Here is a 22,082-nt window from a genome sequence, read left to right on the forward strand (position 1 = left end):
TTGCAGTGCACACCAATACTTACATGCTACATGATCAACTGTTTCTGATCCTTTCCACACCTTTTCTTTCACAATGCAATCGCATTACCAGTACTAAAGTTTATCTTTAATCTTAACTTCTATCGTCTTGATGCCCTGGATAGAGAAAGGGCAGTTTACTAAAAATGCACTATGGAGAAAACTAATGATATATTGGGCTGTTCACCATCACAAAATAGTTCTAGTCTTTGAAGATGTACATTGGGTTGTTTAGTAGTACATGTGTGTATCATTATTATTTATATTCAAATTACAAAGAAAAAAAAATCTATTTGTGTGATGCCATATCATAGTTAAATTCAAATATAGTATTGTCTTGTCTAAAAGCTATTGCTAACTTGTCTTTCATATTCATGTACGAAAGAAAGGAGAAGAAGGAGAAGGGAATAGAAGGTAGAGAAATCAATGTTTTATACCGTCCACTGTATCGTCGTCCTATGTAGTACTATGATAAACATTTATTTACCATGGATTTCCATTCGTTTGTTTGTTTTATAATTGAAGCTAGTACTGTTGTGTAATTTGTGCATTGTTTTATTATGAAGAAGATTTTCAGCATTGACCACAGAATGCTTGAGCGCCTTATCATCAAGTTTGCTCGGCTATAAAGCCAGGGTAATCGTACGATTGCAGGGCCCTCGGGTGGGGTGGGGGGGGGGGGTGAACAGTACTAATACTGATGAGGCTTTCCGTGGTAAAGAAGACATATTATTATTGTTTATTATTATATCATGAAATAGCAAAATATCGAAAGTTAACTGATTTCCTTTTTTTTCATTACAACCATTCCATCTCTAGATTGTTTTTTCTCTCTTCCCTACCCGATTTAGGATTAAGGTAATCGAACATATATAGCTAGAAAGAAGAAGGCAAGAAAACTAAAGCAGAAATGAAGGAAAAAGAAGAAAAGACGGGGAACAATTAGGGATAGTAGAACATCAAGCACAAACAGAAAATATCGAAAACAGAAAGGAGAGGTTGCATCATTTTCTCAATATCATTTGGAGAGCTTTGAATGTATGCTATTTCAAAAATAGACATACAATTCGAAAGTTTATCATTCTGTGGTCAATGTTGTATTTTCCATCAAAATTGTTTCTTGTTGTTTTGTATTCATGTATTTTATTCCTATATTCTATGTGTACTAACGTGTCATTGTGTATCTCATTTAAGTTGAAGAAACAGGGAACAGAAAAGCTGTACTAAGTCATCAGGATTATTGGACAACCGCAGTAAGCAAGTACAGAGTTTATGATATAGTACTAAAACACCAGAAACTAACAATTACTGCGTCACACCTGATCGATGTTTCAGCGTTATTCATTTTTTTTTCTTATCTACTGTAAATCTGAGCACTTTCTGGAAAACAAACAAACTAGCGGTATTGCTATGTATGCTTCAACATGTCTCCATTCATTGCACATGTATTCCTTTAAATGTATTCCTATTCTTGTATTCCTTGCTATGTCTTCTTTAAGGTCTTGAGAGGGTATATTTGTAAGAGACCAAATGAAAGTATACTGAATGAGAAAGCAGATTATTGTATTATCATCGGTTATGTTGTTGGAATTAGGAGATAAGATTTCCATGTTTGGGCAGACTTATTTACCTGAATTGCAAACATTGTGACAAATTTTCATCCACTTTCAGGACTTTAAGTCACTGTATTAAGGATTCTTTGTATTGATTTAGTAAAGTACTTCATCTTGACAAAATGCATTGATGTTTGCGAGAGCTATTCCGCATGAGCTTAACATGAGTGTCAATCCGACAATTCTGTATTGTATTCTGATAAATCTTGTCTATTTTCTCCAATATAGTCTGAAATTTGCCATATTTTCAATTCCTTTAAAGCAAGCTTTGAATAGCTTAGTGATTCGTTATAGGATCGATAAACGATGTGGTATTTTTTAGCACAAATGTTAAGTGATGTGTGGTGTCAGGTTTGGAGTAAGCAATAGGCATCGGTGTTAAAGTAAAACCAACATATTCTCAACACGGAGTGGTGATTATCCCGTAGCATGTGTTTGCATAGTCCTAGAAAATTGTACTCTTTGAAAACACACAAATACAGTTTGAAGGCTCTTCTTGATTCTTTAACACCAATACCTTATCCCTGTTAGCACCAAACTTAACACTGCCTCATTTAATGAGATTTAATAGCAATCTAGTTAAGTGTTTGAGTGGTGTTTGCACTGCAATGTATGTTCACTTTGTATGCATAAGACATTTTTACAGACCGTCTTTGCTATTGCCGTTACAGCCATGTATTGTCGATGGCAACCACGCCTTTCTTAATTGCACACAGCCGACAATATAAATGTATATATGTAACACACAAACCTTGCTGCTTTTTATTTTAGTGATTTGCCTATGTAATAACAAAACTATAAAAAGCTAATTCAAGTGCCTAAACCAGATGCTTTATGTAATCATTACGGTAGTCTATTATTTTCTCTTTGCAGACCTGTTTTTTCTTCATTCATGTGTGTAAAAAGGGCAAAATATGAACCATCTTGTGAAAAATCTGTTGTTAATAGTTACCAGTCCCATAGCACAAGATAAATACCATTTAAAAATATGTAATGAAGATAGATACAATAATATACCTTTAATATGTGACCTAGCTAACAATCGAAATGAGTGAGATGACGGGGCTAATAATTATATTATAATTATTGATTAATAATAATTAACGGCTACACAACACAGTACATACCAGTAATAGCCTCAAGAAAGCATCATTGACATTGCCAGTAGTTTTATTTACAAATCAATGTTGCTCTACTTTTGTGCAGACACCATTTCGATTTCCAGGAAAGTTTGTGTAATATGAAATTAAATTTGTAAATGATGTCTATGCTACATGTACTGATTTTCTTTAGAATAGAGAATTTGTGTGAGCTTTGTGTATTCGTTAATGAACAGTACCACACAATCACAGTGTATTCTAGGTTGGAAATAGATGGACATACCAGAGAAATGAAATTTAGAATTGATAAAATGAATGTAGTTCTGCTTTTAAAATAATCTACTTATTGAGTTTTTTTTAAATCACCTTGATGAGCATATGTGTGCATTAATATTTTCCTGCATGTTTACAACTAATTGTGAATTATTTTGAAAATTATAGTGAAATGTTTGAACGATAGAGAATGGCTTGGTGATGGTATATGCAATAGGTTACCGTACTTGAATGGATGACACCGATTTCAGTCTTTTACGGGAGTGGAAAATTAGAGTGAAATTTTGCAAAAGTTGCAACATTATAAACTGTTTGCAAGGACCCCACATACATACATGTCTTCACAAAAACTTGCAGTGGTGATAAGTATCAACTTACATTTCTGTGTGGTATCTATTCCACTAACAATTTTGTGATTGAAGGTTTTTAGGTTTAACCAATGTTGAAGTCTGCTTTTAATATCTCACATTATTAGACCGTTCACGTATGCACAAAACCTTGCAGTGATGAAAAGTAAATGCAAATCTGCCATTCAGCAAGTTGTATCTCATTTCATAATTTTTGTGGTAAGGGGTTATCGAGTCACAATAAAATATCTATGAGTTAGCGCTCGTGTGGTCTAATTCAAGCGTTTTTATCCTAAATTGTCTGTTTCTGTACAGGAGGAATTGATGAAAATGAAATGGCTCAATCTCCATTCAATATGTTTTCTTCACAATGTTATAACACAATGTGCTGCATGTTGATTGTGTTTTCTATGAACTATGTACCACTAGTCTTGATTCAGACCATGTAGAAAAGAAGAAATAATTCTGCACACTTCGATTAGAGACTAACCAAATGAATTTTACTTGTTTTGTGTGGATAAAAAAGATGTAACATTGTAATTAAATCAAATTGTGACTATTTTTGCCTACTTTTTTTCTTTCTTTTTAGTGTTGGATAGTAATCTGTTGTTGATTTTCATAAATGTGATTTTTTAACGGACATAAGATATTCGATGTAACATATTTCATTGAAGGATAATAAAGGTTCTTCTTATGTCATGCTATAACATTGTTATTCTTATTCATGTTTGTGTAAGTCGCAACTACAGTCTATACATTGTTTTTCATTCTTTCTCATCAGACTTTCTTTTCAAAAGTGTTTAGTATCAAGTGGATGTGAGAGGAAGATGAAGAGGGTGAGAGAGAACAAAAAAGGCAAGAGAGGAAGTGAAAGAGAGAGAGAGAGAGAGAAATGGAAAGAGTGAATAAATTCATGACACACCTTCGAACGATGATTCTATACCGGTAGTCGGTATCCAAAACTAAACAATTATTGCCCAGCTTTATCATGGCTGCCATTAAGGCGCTCTAGCATTTTAAGGAATCAATTCCTGCCAGGTACCCATTTACCCCACCTGGGTCGAGTGTGGCATATGTAGATTAGTGTCTTGCCAAAGGACGTTAGCAGAGCTGCCAACCAGTACGATTTAATCATATTTTGTACGATTTTCCTAAATAAAATATGATTTTCCAAAACAAAAAAATGCCCATATCCTACAAGTATCTCACATTTCCAATTCGGGGATGTTTATTGGTTTATCGAACACACCAGTCACAACGAAATTGTGCATATTCAACCAATGATCCATAAACAAAATTTCTTCCTGTATGAAGAAACTATAAGAGGCATTGATCCTTTTTTTTTAAACACAATTTTTGTCAGTAAAAGAATATGGTTTTTGAACTCAAGACGTTGGTAGGTCTGCATTAATGCTTCAATAGGATTTGAACCCTGCATGTAGCTTGTGGTTCACAATCCAGAGACTTATCCACTAGACTGCACCCCTCTACCCGAACCAAACATTAATCTCAATTGGACCCTGACTCTTGATGAATTATATCTTGAAGCAATTGCGGCCCGAGCACCAAGAGAACGTGAAAGATAAAAGGAAAGGGTAGAAAATATGTACAAGTAATTAAGAGAACATGACACAAATGGAATTATGAATTGACAAATTCAAATAATGTTTAAGTAGTGACCACATTTCCTTTTATTATTGCACAAATTAGTATTCAATATTAAAACATATATAAATAATAACTTAACTTTGTACTAATACTGCAAGAAAATTTTGCTATTCATGTAATAAGTGATTGTAAAGAGCAAATACACACAATACGAGACCCTTTTATCTCTACATACACGGACATGTAACTCAGGTACGACTGAATTAGCTTTAACCATTACTATACCTTTGAGCACTACTAAAGCTCCCAAATTCTACTTTTGCATTTTGTTGAGAAATTCACAATCATTTACGTGATCATACATGCTCGATTTGGGGAACTGTTGGGGCTTTCAGATTACAGAGGATGTCAGGGAACATAGTTTTAAAGCTAAAGAGGGAAAAGAAATAAGAAGCTCTCTCCGGGCTATGCAGTTTCAAAAAAGCCCTGGCTATATAGGGTTAAGTGGGGTCTAAGGAAACCCAAGGTGTACCTACTAATGTCGTTTTGACAATGGAAGCACTTTCAGTAACAAATAAATTAACATTTATTAGCTAAGAAATATACAATACATGTACATGATAATCTCAAACATATAATTATATTCCTAATGAAACTTAAATCAAGTTTATATTTTCCCTACTTTGATCATTAACAGTGAGGATTAGTAAATTGATTGTTATTTATGGAGTGCAACTTGAGATTTTGGTAACCGTAAAATATAACTTACATGTTGTACATTAACCTGTATTTTTCCTTTTGATTCACCAAATAGTTAGTTCACCAAATATACAACCTTAAGAATACTATGCATCAAATATCATTATCTTATAATACTTAACAATTCACTTACAAATATCATTCAAAAAACTATTCACTAAAATTGGGTTTAAGTACAATGTGCTCTAATTTATAGATTTTAAGGAGCTATGCGGTTGGGGGATTCAGTTATTATTTTTTGGGGGGTCATTATGCAACCTACTTCAGCAAATAACAATGAAATTGAAAAAACTATCCAGAAAGATTTTAATACAATTCCTATGTTTTTACATTTTACATGTACCATATACGGTAGACATTACAAATGAGAACATTTACAAATGCATGTAGAAAATGAGACATATGAAGGGTTGATGCCAAATATTATAAGCTCTACATCAACCCTAACTTTGCAGCAGACTTCACGAACTGACATCATACTGAACAAAACTCTTGATTCTTTTGTTAGTAGTTCTGTGGTACTTTAAAGTTGCTCATGCATTGGTATATAGAGGGCAGCACACGGACGGACGTACGCACAGGAGCGTAATACCCGTTGGCTCAGTGTTTAATATGTAGTGATCGCCAAGTTGCCTACTTCATGAATGACTATATACCCATGCAGAACATCTTTAACAAACTGCATCATCCATTTACGAAAGATATCTCTATATCTTCCTCTACTTCAATATTCTTCTTTCAGTCTTTCTGGCAGACATATCTCCTCCACCCTATATTTTCTCGTCACATATCCCAAGACATGTGATGATGGTTATTTTACTTGACTGCTAAACAAGCATAAATGCTTGTAAGTAAGCAACCAGACGGCCGATGGCTTTAGGTCCTCTCTGAGGGACCTGGTAATGGGATTAATGCCTTACCAAAGAACACTAGCGCATCGACTTTGTTTCGAACCCGGTCACCAGATTACAAGACCACTGATCTACCGACTGAGCTATCACGCCTCCTGTGATATCACAGGAAAGCTTCTCTAAGGAGATGCTGAAAGGGATCATCATTTCATTTTATTTCATCAAGACTGCCTCATGTCTAGCCAAGATCTGGTTCATCAGATTCCTGCTCAAATTCCATTTCAGTGGGGCGTTTCACAAAACTTGTCATCAGTGACAAATGACAGTTTTTGTTATAAGCTACTGAAATCCTTGCTTCTGATTGGTTATCGGCAGATTTGTCACTGATTTTTGTGATTTGGTCATTGAAAAAAGGCTTTGTGAAACGGGCACCTGGTCTCTTCCACACATTTAACCTCTAAAGCATCATTACACATGGCCTCTGACATGGGTACAAACAACTATTGACAAATTGAGGAGCGTTTGATACCTTTCCTTACAGGTTCTGTCTGGACAACATCTAAAGCTCCTAGACATTCTAATCTAAGCAAGCCTTACATAGTTTGCTACATGAGTACACTTTAATGGCTGAAGGGGTTAGGGCATCAGATATCTCATCCAAAATGCTTCCTTCCACACATCGTCAAAAGCTTTTATGACTTTAGAATCTGTAGAATCCATGTGATGTCAGCTTCAAGAGAACAACTGCTGGGGGGCGTTTCACAAAAATCCAAAGTTAAACTTTTCTCTATTAAGTTGGACTTCAAAATTATGGAAAGCCGTTGGCATCTATGAAAATGTTTTTTCAAAGTTATTTTAAAAGGCATAAAATGTTGATTCAAATCATTCATATTTTCTATTATGAAGGAGATTTCATGTTCTTGGTGTGGAATTTATAAAACGTCTAAAATACTTGAATTTTTGCTTTTGAATATATTTTATTTTAAGGCTACAAATGTCTCTCCATAATATTTAAGTTCAACTTAGATTTAAGTTTGACCTGGGATCTTTGTGAAACACCCCCCTGGTTTAAGGGGCAAGGGCACTTGATACGTAAATTGTATCTGCTAAGATTTTGTCCATACATCACACACAATTCTAGACATCCTGCGGCATCATCACATGGTCTTGTTTCATGGGTGAAATATCTTTCCTTGGGAAGATTCCCTCCATACGTGACCAAGGTCTTTGACACTTTGAAGAATCCTTACGCTGTCGGCTGCATGTGAGCAACTGCAGGTTGAAGGGACAAGGGGCATTTGATACCTCTCCTGGTGACAGTTGTTCAACACATCTTCAACAGTGCTAGATGTTCTACATTAGTACTTACACATACAGCTTCATGGGTATGAATAGCCATTAAAGGGACAGGGATACTCGGTCCTCACAGGTTCCTTCCCTACATCATCTGATGATCTAGATACAACTCTTGAGACATTCTACGGAAGCCTCACACTGTCAGCTTCATGTGTACAACTACTGGTTGAAAGGGTAAGGGCATACATCTAGACACTGTATAAACTCCTTTTTGCTGTTGGTGTAATGGGTACAACAACCTGCCGAAAGAATGAAGGCTTTTGATACCTTCAATCCATCACCTGCAGTTCTAGACATTTTATAAAATCCTTAAACTGTTGCCATCATTTGAATGTGCAAAGGTATTTGGTACCCATCCACACGGATCCTTTCACGCATCATCTATAGAGCTCTAGACATTCTACAAAATCCTTATGCTATTGGTTTCATGGGTACAACGACCGGCTGAAGGGGCAAGGGCAAGTCCTTGTTGTCCTCCTGAGTGATATCATCGTCCAGTCTCGGAACCTTGAACCTCTTGACCACCAGAGGCTTACTGGTTAGTACCTCCTGGACCCTGTCCACCACGCCGTCCCTCCAGGCGGTCAGCTCCTTCTGCAGGTCCAGGGCATTCTCCATCAGGCTGTCCTGTCGGATGCGAAGGTCCTCCAGGGCTGAGAGGTTGGCGTACATCATGCGCAGGCCCTCGCAGATGGGTTCCGTGTTGCGCTCGCTGCCCGGTGGCACGGCACGGCCAGACATGTAGTCGTCGTACTCCTCTTGGGTAAGGGAGAGCGACTGGGCATCAAGGTTCTCGATGAAAGATATAGCGCAGCACTGGAGGAAAAGAAGGTGAAAGAAAAAAATTGTTGAAGAATATATGAGAGATCCAATAGTGATGCATTTTACATGGGAAGTGAAACATTAGCGGTTTTACCAATAATCATTCAAGTTTATAAAGTCATAAACAATGTCAAACTGCTAAAATTAGAAGGGCTATAGAGTAAAAATGAGGATATACCACATTTGTCTAATTTTACTTAAGATTACCATCTTCTGATATTTTTAAAATGTAAGGTCATGAGTAGTAAAAAATCTTACTTTCTGTTATCCTCAACATCAAAATCAAAGTATCCTTTACTTTATGTATCATCATAGTAATATCTTGCATCACACAACATCCCACTATCAATCATGAAGTAGGTATCCATTTGATCAGCGCTATCATTATACCACCACCACCACCACCACCACCACCACCACCACCACCACTACCACCACCACCACTACCACCATCATGACCATGACTACCACCACCACCACCACCACCATTGCCACCACTACTACCACCAACACAACCACCACCACCACTGCCACCAACACCTCCACTGCCACTGCCACCACCACCACCACCACCACCGCCACCAACACCTCCACTGCCACTGCCACCACCACCACCACCACCACCACCACCACCACCACCACCACTGCCACCATCACCACCACCATCAAAACAACCGCTCCTCACCAGATTAGTGAAGTAGTAGCCCGTTTCTCCCTGCATCAGTCTGTTGGGATTGGCAAACCTGGAGACGTACTGGATGTTGGAGTGCAGCTGCGGAGGGTTGGCCTTGAGGACCATGTAGATCAGGACCGGTAGATAGTCATCAGCGCTAGCCGGTGCACCCTGGGACTGGTGAACCATCTGGAAGATAAGCTTGCTGGTCCGTACGATGCAGCACAGCTTGTCGATCGGCGCCCTCTTGCTGTTCATGTCGATCAGCTCTGTAGGGCAATCATTTGAATAGAGTTGATGAAACAAATCCATTTTTAAAGGCATCGTTTAACAATGTTAACACAATCTTTTCTGGGATCAAACTTCTCAACGGTGGGATCATGGAATATTATACGACAAGTAACCTGTAACCTGTAACCTGTAGTGGCGCATATTCATGAAAGTTTCTGTGCTATGAAATCGATGAATTAACTCTGAAATTGTGTAATTCACAAAATTCTCTAGCTGCAGAAAAAAAACAGCCATCATTTAGTGCCATGTCACAAACGTTGAAGCTTTCATTATATAGATACAGTCAAACCTGCTTTAGTGACCACCTGTATAGAAAGACCATCTGTCTACACAGATATTTTTTGTTTCCCTAGAAAATGGTTTCTTGTTGAAACATGTACTAATAGAACCTGTAGATAAGGACCACCTGCCTATAAAGACCATTTTTCTTGTCTCCCTGAAGTGGTCTTTATAGACAGGTTTCACTGTATATTGACTGCTACATGTATGAGAGGCATTACAGTTTTTATAGGCTCAAGGGGACATTACATCCTGCTATGACCCTAGACGCACCAGGGTATTATAACCCCCTGAAACCCACCTTCCTGAGCCTTCTCTATCAGCCTCTCCACATTCGTATTATCCTCGTTGAGGGCAGCATCCAGCATGGAGGGCATGACCCAGCGCAGACGACGGATCCGGTTCTGGATGGCCAGGTCCTTCTGTTCATCGTCGGACAGCGGAGGGCAGAAGAGGTCGCGGTAGAGCCGCGTCATGATGACCTTCTCAAGGTGGTCCATCATGGTGGAACACTGCTCCGAGGTCGTACCTGAGAAAAAGATTTAAAAATTGTAGCAGGTTGAAAACTGAAATTCTGTTCGTTACTTTGAAGTCCCACCCAGGCGGATGACTGAAGCCTGCATTGTGTGCTAACGTGCCCCTCCTCTTGTTTCATAGACGCAGGCTATGTTCAGTGGAAAACACTCTGTCCCTCGGACAGGACGTTAAATGGAGGCCTGTGTAGAGGAGAGTCACCACCTTTGCACGTTAAGAACCCACTGCACTATTCGTATAAGAGTAGGGGAAAACTCGGTGTACATGTAGGGGTCTACCTGCACACACCAGTATATACATCTGCAAGAATTTTCAGCATTGAAGGAGGCTGATTATCCAGAAGAAAAAGAAAAAAAAATCAAATTATCTTGTTTTGAGATTGTATGCATTAGAAATCACCCCTTCATAGAACTAACATTATTTAATGATGGCTCTTTTTTCATTTATAGAGGCTATATTTAAGACTTCAAAGACTCAAAGTGATTTGCCGCAGTAAACTGCCATTTCTTTTTTTATGGCATACATGTAATACATCACATTTCTGTATCTTATAACATAGAGCCCAGTGAATACGCGGAGAACCTTTATTGCCCGCATTTTGCCATAATTTACACATTATTATAAAATGCTGTGGTTTACTGATGCATGGAGGACTGGAAGACATGGAAGACATATTTTTTTGGTAAAGATGGGTACATTTTAACAACATCAAATACATAAAACACATTCAGAAAACACACAAATACCAAGTTCAAGTTTCTCTTTTAACACTTTAAACAATATCTTTAAAAGTATGCAACTTTTCAATGCTTTCAAAATCAGTTTAAGATAATTCAACCACTTTCATTTTTTAATCAGAATAGTTGAGAAGTATCTTTAAACATATAAAGAGAAAGGAAAGGGCCTCTTGTATAATGCATACTTCCTTCAAAAGATAATTATCTTTGAGGAAAACAGAACAAAGTATTATATTCAAGAAGAAAAATATTAGTAACATTGAAATTCTCAAGTAGTATTGAAGTGGAAATATAGTTTTGAAAAGGGTATTGTAGACGGGGTGAAGTAGAATACCGGTAAGGAAATAAAAATTTAATTTCCCCACAGGTCTGTGGTGACAATCATCATGATGGCATGTTCATATATATATAACACATTTATATGTACAGTCTGCATTGCAATGTTGCCGTAGCTAAGAATTCTAGTATGATGTATGATTAATTACTGCCATCTTTGAAACAACATGAATTTGAATAAAAATAATCACTGATACTCTTTGCATATGTCAGGTGGACTACCATTGCACTGATACATGTATAATGCTACTATATTATTGTAGCTCAGATCACAGAAGATCGTTACATCAGCTAAAAAATAAGATCAGGTCTCAATGATTCTTGAAATGTATTGTATGCTATGATAGAAATAACTGTCACATTCTCAAAGATTTACCAGTAGTTAATGTTCTGTTTTTTAATTTCTACCCATACGTAGTACTTTTGTCTCAAATACCACACTACTAGATTGACTCCACACCATTAAACACTAAACGCAACAATTCTTGGCTGCTAAAGGGAATGCAATGTTTTATTCCGCCTGTTGTAGGTCCTGTCAGTGATATACAGTGTATGTACATTTTCTTACAAGAATCTAGCAGACATCTACCAACAGAAAAGCACAATCAAATTTATAATGATTTTCAAGCTTTAAAGCTGTCTACAATGTAATTTCTCTTCTGTTTTGTAAAGCCTTGTGCATGATGCTTTTCAATACATATATTTTTTAAAAATCTAATTAAATTTTTTATTTTATATAGCTGACATAAAAGGCCGTATTTTGTAGATCTAGTGAAGTCCCACAATTTAATTTTTCTTACCAAGACACTATTAATTCTATTCTCTCTACATTGCTTTTGTCTTTATTTGTTGTGGTTTCTTGTATAAATGACATCACAGACATGACACACACTCATCTAGCCTTGTGGACATGATGCGACTCATCTGAAGGTGTGCGACACTATAGTGTATGATTCATGGTCATGGGATGATTACTGTGCATATCTATACAGGATGTCTTTGAATAGTGGAGATGTAGACTCAATGATAACACGGAGAGACAAGTGCAAGGTAGTCTATTATCAACATGAAGATGTTTATGAGGAAATGAGGTTAGGGGGGGGGGGGGGGGTCATTCTCCCGAGTGGTACAATTAGTATGTTTTTTTTTCGGGGGGGGGGGGGGGGGGGGGGGGTTACCCTCCTTAGTGGTACGATTATTATGTGTTTATTTTAGGTTTTTTTTTGTTGGGAAGGGGGGGGGGGGTAATTCTCCTTAGTGGTAAGGTTATTACCAGTATGAACCTCTTTTAAGGGAAGTCTACATATTCACATTGTCAGGGTTAATCTGTCCTGCCATGCTCAGCCATATCGTCGGCTGGGTGGCAGAAGGGCGTAAGCACGCGAGCGACTTGATAACTACTTCTTGAATTATTCGCATTTAAAGATTTGTTTTATATTTAAACTGCTTTCCGTCCCGAAAATTGGTTCAAATCAAAAAAGACTAATAGAAATGTTGTAGTAGAACACGGCCACAATTTTTTCTCTCGGAAATAAGTCAGTTTTATAAAAGTTTGAGGCGATTTAGTGCTAACGCCCTTCTGCTTAAAGTTTCATAATTGACCTGAAATTTGAGCTAACGCCCTTCTGCCAGCCAGGCGACGATATATGGGCACTATTACAGGTCATGATACAGGGGCTGTGCATGCCACAGGCAGAGGAACCATGCACCAGCTATCCCTTTCCGTCAATATGATGCGCTACAAGTAATGACTGCACCTAACTCTGGATGTACGGGTTCATTCCGGGCCATTCTTTGATAAACAAAAGGGATGTTTTGACAACAATTTCAAGCATATTAATCATATGAAACATACAAATTCAGATGTGCTTCGGGCAATATTTTGGGTAATCATAAAGTACCAATACATTGCTATATTAATCATGGATCATTTGAAGTGAGTCACCATCATGGACACTGAGCACATGGGGGCACAGAGCTGTTTTGTAAGACTTGAAGAATGACTATTAGTCACCTACTCCTTCCCCAAGTGAAAACTTACTTGATATGACCACCGCCATTAAATAATGCTTTGGGAATTTTGGCATTGCTATAATGCAGGTGATAATGAGGAACAAAAAAAACACGCCCCCTTTGAGTAAAAAAAAAAAAAAATGGAATCTAACAACATCCCCCCCCCCCCCCCCTCCTTTTGAGTATGAATATATGGGGAAAATCGGTGAAAAATTTTGGAAAATAAGGGGAAATAGGGAAAAATAGGGAAAAATAGGGAAAAATAGGGAAAAATAGGGAAAAATAGGGGAAAATAGGGGAAAATAGGGGAAAATAGGAGGAAATAGGGAAAAATAGAGAAAATCAAGGAAAAATCAGGAAAATCTGGATAAAATCGTGAAGGAAAAAAAAAAAATTGGTGGAAAAAAAAAATTGGGAAAAAATAAAAAAATGAGGTAATTATCAGGCCTGTATAATGACTGCAATATAATCTTGTGTATATACGTTATACTTGTCAAAGTCGGTAAGCTAGGGAATGTCAAAATAACAAGTTTTTGAAAAGACGGAATCACCTTTAGTGTCAAATTTAATATTGTTGAAACATGTAACATACCATAACTTCACCCAGACAAAACAAATAATCATGATAATGATGATGATCCGTGGTGATGATGATGATAATGATCACGAAACATGATATAATTCACTTTTTGGCATAATGTCTATTAAATGTCAATTTCAGTGTGTTCCGTTTCACTTTAATATCACAAGATAAAGGTCAAGTACATTAGAAAGATTAAAAGAAAACACAAAACAAAACAAAACAAAAACCCTAAACTATACACCTTCGTACTTGTAATTCACTCATTTTGGCAGAATAAAATTTAGCAAATTTATTTATTTGGACCTCTTGCATATTTGATCATCACGTATAAATATGTATAACAATGCACACAATTTTTCTGGTTTTACAATATATCTATGGTCATTGGATCAAAATAGTTGTATGAGCAGCTTTATTATTGTGATAGATAAGGTGAATGATATATAAAAAACTTAAATTTAAACAAAACAATGCTTGGAATGAATGTGTTAAAGAAGTTAGAGGACATATAGGCCTATAAAAACTAGCACGATTCTCACAAAATGCATATTAAAGATTAATGATCATAACTTAAGGGAAAGAGGTTAGAATAGTGTAGAAGAAGACATGCCAAAATGCGCAGACTAGAAAGTTGTAAGAGATTCCTTTACAACTCCGTGCATGGACACAACTAATGCAATGACCTTTGACCTTTCACCTTGGTCTGGTGCTTCTTGAAAATCAGAGGGAAATCTACTTGTTTCTGAGAACTCGGAGATGCCTAGATATCAATAAAGACAACAACAAAATAATAAAATGGATGGTAACTTGAACCAAAATGGGTACCAAACTAAAATAAAATGAACACATGAGGGTGCTTCCATGCGATGCTTCCCATATGACAAATGTGCGTCTTTTATCCATGTATTTAATTTAAAAAATGATAAATTTCTTGATATGGCTATTTGAGAATGATGCTTTCTGGCATCACTGCATTTTCATTGTCGTATCAAGAGGTTTTTAATTCATTAATGAAAAACATAGTGATCAATGCCATTTGTTTTATGGGAATAAATTGCATGGAAAGCCCATGAAACAGAGGCAAAAATAAAAATAATTCTTCAGGTAAAATCTACAGAGGATGAACGTTTTTCATGAGCATGCTTTTCTCTTTTTTTCTTCAACTTGAGATTTTTGAAAAATCAAAACATACGATTTGAGTCACTTTTGTCGGACCCACCCATTGTTTGACGGAAATGGATTGCTTCGTGGCGAAGGAATTCTGCAACAAAATTGAGACAGGAATCAATCGATGATTACATGTATTCTAACAGGTCCATCGGGGCTTGGAAATTCAGGCAACGTCACATAAATCACTTATTTCAATGGGTTTAGCATTAAACATGTTTCCTGTTTCTTTTCCTCCTTAAACGTTGTCAAAAACTCTCAGTATTAAAGATAACGATGGAACTATGTGTCTCATTAATGTGAAGTGATGTTCAGTCCTTACCTGCAGTGTGTATTGATACTTCCCTTTGTAACATTTTGTAGGAATTTGACAGGGCACAAACGTGATGGTGAAACTGTTCAATGAATTATGGCAACACTGAAAGATTTATAAATAGAGTAGGTATATGACGATTTTTGTTGACCGTGGAAATCGGAATTCGACCACAACTCTAAACCCTAGATGTACTCTGAGAGAGTTTGTTTGCCATCACATCAGAAGTCAAGATTACATTCAGAACATTCCTTTTGCAACGACAGTCATCATTACATCATCACCAATATTCTCCATGCCGGTGCCAGAGAATTGTGTTGTCGCCATGCAAGGCTCTCACAATGCTATGATCAGCACAGCAACTATTTCTATCACTACACATATCAAATCAAATCTTTGCACTTGTCTATGTACATCCAACTGAATTGTCTGGAATACGATGCTCAAGCATTACATAACATTACAGAAACAAACAACAACAACAATAACAAAGAAGAAAGTAAAGCAGCAAAATAAAAAGATGAATCTAATGAGAGAAAGAAATTCGTTTTCATTAACATGTAATCTAACATAGAGACAATGCCTCCAGGGGGATGTTTCACAAAGACTAAGCTCGACTTAACTATGGCAGGCCGTTCATGCAACTGTTTGCTCTCAATATTTACTGGCATTGCTCTCTCAACGGACGTACAAATCATGGTCACAAATCTACAGATTTACATTTTTTGATGATTCATTATTGAAGGAAAAAGTACTGTCTAAAGATCATAATGGTGAGAGCAACCAGTGGCATGAATGGCCTGCCATAGTTCAGTCCAAATCTAAGTCGATCTTGGCCTTTGTTAAACACCCCCCCCTGGTTTTCAGCAGACATTGTATTTCATTGGTTAGTTTAATATAAGAAAGGAGTTACCTTTAAAGGCGCTGTGGGTGCTCATCCTATCCCCCATGCTGTGATAGAAGTCCTGGACCAGCTCTGCTTGCTCTTCCACCGACAGATTGGAATCCCTCTGCAGTCTCTCCACGAACGCCCTGCACTGCTTGTTGAGATCCTGGGCAGCGGGGCGGTTGAGTATCTTGAGGAACTCCATGAAGTCGCCCATGGCGCGCTGGCTTTCCATGCTGATTTGCTTCTCAAGCCGCGCATGGGGAGCTTGAGCGGCGCCCTCTGCTGTTGTGAATGAAATCAGTGAAGCCGAAGCTGACATGATGAAATCTCTTTTACACAAAGGAAGCTTAGAAAATAATCTAAGATAAAAATAGTGTGGAACTAGGCATACTTACTATGAAATTTGACAAGCTTTCAACATGACTAGTTTGTGCGGCTGCAAATTCTTTTTCTTCTAAATAAAATGTATTTAAGTTGTTAATAACCAATCTGACTTGCCTTAAAGAGGTAGTAGGTATATTGCCAATAAACCTGAACTTGGACTTGTGAATTCACCCTGAAAAATTTGCCTTGAAAAATTCGACCTATATGATGACCCCAAATGGGTTTCAGATCTCTCTCTCAACTTTGTATTTTACTACGAAACTTGTTAACCTTATCGACGGGTCATTTATATTTTACACCTTGACCTAAGCAAATATACTCAAGCATAGGTAGACTCAAGACTCAAGGCAGATATCCTCCAATGCAAACATGTTAGACCAAAAAAACATGAGGGATTGAAGAAGAAAAAATTAACAACTAAACTTTAATATGAAATACCATTCATTACTGTCACTGTCAAGACTTGACCAAAATTTGTAAAAATGTAAAGTTGATTAACCTGAAGAAAAAAAATGGTTATTTTTAAAATCAAATCTTAGACAAGCTTGCCAAAAATAAGATTCTTTGATAATGATAAGAAGTGTGTCTCCTAAAAATCTACACTTTCCTTGTTTTGTGATAGAAAAAAGGGTTATTTTGGTGAAACTCTTGTTTCTACATGATATGGGGGATACTTTGAAATTAAGTCATATATTGTCAAATCTAAGAAAGCAAACCCCAAGTGTTACGCTTGCCCAATTTAGACAAACAATTACTTAGATTAGCAAATGAGCACTTGTAAAAATGACGCCTGGCTGGAATGCTCCCCAGGGAGTGGAGAATGTGCATACAATGTGTGAGGGTAAGCCTGAATCCGATGACCGGGGTAATAATATGATTGCAGGGCCCTCAGGGAGAACAGTATGAATACTGATGAAGCTACCCTGGGTAAACAAGACATATTATTATTATTATTATTATTATTATTATGATACCTCTGTTTGGTGTCTTGCCACCCTTCGAGAAGAGCGTCTTCATGGACTTTGTTTTGCTGTTCTGCCTCTGCTTCCGTTTCTCTTCAAACTTGTCAAAGGTCAGCGTCTCGTTCTGACCCCCCTGGGTGGGGGCACCTCCTGGGGACACCACCCCTTGCTGGCCTGCTGGGGATGGGGGCTGCTCTGGCTTGGGAGAGCGAGGGGGGAATGTGAGGGCCATGTGGGTGGGGTCGTTGGAGGCTTGTTGGTCCGGGGTGATCGCCAGGGTAGAGGGGGGCCCTGACTGCTGCATTTCACTCTCGTACAGCCTATGAAAAACAGAAATTCATTCATAATTATTAGTGTTCATTATTTTTACAAGAAAAGAAGATGGAACTTTGGTTCTACAACACATGCTCCAGGGACAATTGTCCCATGGTCACTTTTCTAAGTCTTAACTTCAAATCTAAACCAAGCGCTCTACCTGTCCCTAATCCTGAACCTAACCTATTCCCGAAATCAACACTAACACAGACCCTATATCTCTGATAAAATAAAGCCCAGAGGCCAGGGCAAATGCCAGGATACCAGAATTTGACAATAAATTTTACCAAAAATTTCAATGGACATGTGATTTATTTAGGAATCATACAGTGTGAATAGAACCTATATATTATACATGTAAATGAGAACTTGTTTTTTCTAAATTCTTGATATTTGCCATAAAAAAAGAAAAATAAATCAAATTTTGAAGACCCTAGAGCAATCGGAAATGTGAAAATCTTGAACGAAAATCAAAGAGTTTGGTAAGTTCAAATTCAAACCACTGAACATTCATGGTTCAAGTTAGAAATACAGTCAAACCTGTCTACAGCGACCGCCCAAGGGAAACACAAAAAGTGGTCTTTGTAGACAGGTTCCTTTAGTACATTTTCATGGAAAACAAAAAATGTGCTTGTTGTAGACAGGTGGTCTTTGTAGACAGGTGGTGACTCAAGCAGGTTTGACTTTATCAGGTGTTGCTTTTAAATAGCCATTTTTACTTAGTTAATAATCTAGATGTATGTACCTCTTGGCAAAGAGTGCATCACTCTCGATCTGAGCTTGTCGACTGACTTGGCATTCCCCCCGCCAGCATGTGGAGCAGTAGCCCTGCCAGGCAACGGTGCCATAGAACCCACAGCCTTTCTTGCAGAGTAGCTCAGCCTCGTCAATGTGAAAGCCCTTCTTCTTCCTCGTAGTAGTAGGGGCGGCCATCTTGCTTGTAGGTTGATTTTATACAGGTTTAAGGACTGGATCTCTGAAAGTAAACAATTTAAATAACACTTCTTCATTTATGTACCCAAGTATATTACATAGCCAATGGCCTATCATACAAATAATATTTATCACTGAGAGCTTTCATTAGTAAGAATATTCTACATGCTAAGAATCTTGCACCACGATTGGTTTAAATGTGGTCACATGACAAATCAAATGTCAGTTTGCATATCATGAAGGTCATAGTTATATACTATTACACATGTGATCAGTAGGGCACTGGTCCGAGAATGAGGATCGTCGGTGCATGTTCAGAAATGTATCCAAAATTTGACCCGCAACTCCAACGTGGAGATACATGTACCCTACTAAAACATACCCAAAATGAATGAAATATTCATTAAATGACCAAAAAAGATCACAAGTTAAAAGTTGTTAGTTTATTACCTGTTTCGTGTCAATTTTCTTGTTATTTTAGGAGTATTTTTCGGATAAAGATTGATATTAGTATAAACTTTTCACAAGTTTCACGGCAAACCGCTGCACAATACAGTACATTACAATGGTGGGTTGCTTGCAGGCGCGCGCCTGTGTGAAGTTATCTACTGTTATGTCTCACCCATTATGGTACAGCGCTCAAAATACACGGGGGCGGTGGGCGATTCGCCCCCCTGAGCTACATAATCGCCCCCGTCAGGTTGCTCACGGGGGCGATTGCAAAATTAAAAATCGCCCCCGTGGAATTATAAAATAAAGATTATCTTTTCTGTTATAACTTTAACACAATATTGAGTTTCAATTTTTAAACCTTAAACCAATGAAATGGAACTTAGATTAGCGTGCAAGATTTCTCGTTTTATGAGTAGGCCTAGTTATTACCGATTCAGCTCGCAGTGCAAACACTGCAAAAAAAAAAAAAAAAAAGGTTATTTAATAAAAGGATCATATGTGACAAATAATCATTGTGATTCAAATTGATGCAAGGATTTTTTTTTGAATAAGCAATGCTTTTCACCAGAATCTTCTTTGTAAAAATGACTTTTACAAATCTCAGCCATGCAAATCTGCCACTGTGTTGTAAGATCACTTTCAGATTAGGAGAAGTGTATTCTTTAATGAGTATTTTACATCGAATGGAACGTCTCAACTCAGTAAGCATGGCTGAGATTTGTAAAAGTTGTTTTTACAAAGAAGATTCGGGTGAATAGCAGTGCTTATTCAAACAAATATTCGCATCAATTTGAATCACAATCATTATTTGTCGCTTAATCCCTTTTAATGACCTTGTTTTCTTTCTCGTTTGCAAGGGGAGAAGAAGATATGTCACGTTAAAGACATCATAAAGATCAGTGTTGTATGTGTATATATTATATACACAGGCCAGTAACAGCTATGTAGCTTGTAAATTTGTAAGAGGGAAAATGCTGATTGAAATGATAATGATGAAATAGCAAATAATTGAGGAGTATCATAGGTACCAATTCAATGGATTTTTGTATACAAAAAGAGCCCCCGTCAGTACTAAAAGAGCCCCCGTGAGAAGGCTCACGGGGGCTCTTTTTGGGGGGAAGAGCCCCCGTGGACAAAAAATTAATTTGAGCCCTGTTATGGTAGATAACTTCACACGGGTGCGCACCCGCCCGCAATCCACCATCGATATGCACTTGTATTGTGCAGCGCTTTGCCGTGAAACTTGAGAAAAAGTGTATAGACACAACGGAGTAACAGGTCAAATTTTGGATACATTTCTGAACAAGCGCCGGATCGTCCACATTAACGAGGATAACCTTGTTAACGCGTACAAATTGCGGCCTACAAAATAAGGATTGTCCCCATTATTGCCATCGTCACTCTGCAGGTTTCGGGTCCACGTGCTGGCAATTCAAGAAACGGATTCTGCTTAACAAAATACCCCCAGTTGACCATCTACTTTGATGGGTTGTCTGTCTTCCCGAGGATTTATCGCTCATAAAGTGAAAGTCTCTGTAAAAATTAGTTCAAAGATCAGCTACGGGCGACATTTTCATGACTTGGCGCGTGCGAGGGTATAACGTACGTGTAGCGTTTTTTGGAAATGAGAGCGTGAGCATTTTCAGACCCTTGAAATGCGCAACACTTGGTAGCTCTGCAAAGTCAATGTGACATGCATCAAGAAAATCATTGCGGAATCCGTTTTTACATCGCCAACGTGCAGATCGGAAATCATAATCGTCAGCGAAAAAGAGGTCTATCCTTATTTTTGCTGACGCGTCTGTCCATGTTTGCGCGGACGATCCTTATTCTCAGACCAGCACCCCTTCTGTACATGTACTAACGTCAAATGTGCAACAAGGCATAGACTAATCTACAAAGCAGCTCGCTACTCGCATCTAGTACTACTGACACTGTATTGGTGACTTTTGCATTTATTCATCTTTTCCATGGAAAGTATTGTCGATGTGGGACATGCAAGCAGATAATCACTTCTTTTATCATGTTCATTAGATTTAGACCTACTTTATCTGTTTAATAACTATCAATTAATTATTCAAATTTAAATGACAATGCATTCAGCATTCAGCAATGCATTCAGCATTGTCACTGAAATTTGGTGAATGGTGAATGAAAAATGAAAATTTGAAATTAGATCTATGAATTGAAATTTGATTGATTTCAATCAATCATGTGATTTGTTTAGAGTCTAGATCTACATGAAAAAATTGATCAGGACAGGTAGTCTTTCTTTGAATAAAATGAAGTTTAAAACAACTCACCTTTTGAAGAATGGAAATCTATTAAGTTGTGGCTGCAAGGGTAAGAAAATAAAACAGAAGAGATCGAGCCGCCCAGCTCAGCTCAGTCAGCCGGTCTATAGTCTGCGTCGACGTCTAGCTAGTCTGTTGATTGATAAACCGTATCACTGCACTGCACTGAACTGCACTAC

General features: G+C 37.6%; 1 protein-coding gene across 6 annotated transcripts; it reads right to left on the minus strand.

The window, feature by feature from the left end:
• Positions 1-7,570: 7,570 nt before the first annotated feature.
• On the minus strand, positions 7,571-22,004 carry LOC582351 (rab5 GDP/GTP exchange factor). 6 transcript variants are annotated; one of them, XM_011681043.2, is made up of 9 exons: positions 21,913-22,004; positions 18,969-19,199; positions 17,921-18,228; positions 16,587-16,841; positions 15,413-15,454; positions 14,891-14,953; positions 10,292-10,519; positions 9,433-9,689; positions 7,571-8,741 (listed from the first exon to the last, which is right to left on the minus strand). In XM_011681043.2, the coding sequence occupies exons 2-9, from the start codon at positions 19,154-19,156 to the stop codon at positions 8,337-8,339; spliced, it is 1,746 nt and encodes a 581-aa protein (XP_011679345.2). In that variant the 5' UTR covers positions 19,157-19,199; positions 21,913-22,004; the 3' UTR covers positions 7,571-8,336. The 6 variants fall into 6 exon arrangements, with proteins under 6 accessions (XP_011679345.2, XP_011679344.2, XP_003726521.2 ...); XM_011681042.2 differs by having other exon boundaries at positions 7,572-8,741; positions 16,587-16,844; XM_003726473.3 differs by lacking the exon at positions 15,413-15,454 and having other exon boundaries at positions 7,572-8,741; positions 16,587-16,844.
• Between the last annotated feature and the right edge of the window lie 78 nt (positions 22,005-22,082).

Source organism: Strongylocentrotus purpuratus, unplaced genomic scaffold (genome assembly GCF_000002235.5).
Source record: "Strongylocentrotus purpuratus isolate Spur 01 unplaced genomic scaffold, Spur_5.0 spur5_scaffold_2, whole genome shotgun sequence".
NCBI classification, from domain to species: domain Eukaryota; kingdom Metazoa; phylum Echinodermata; class Echinoidea; order Camarodonta; family Strongylocentrotidae; genus Strongylocentrotus; species Strongylocentrotus purpuratus.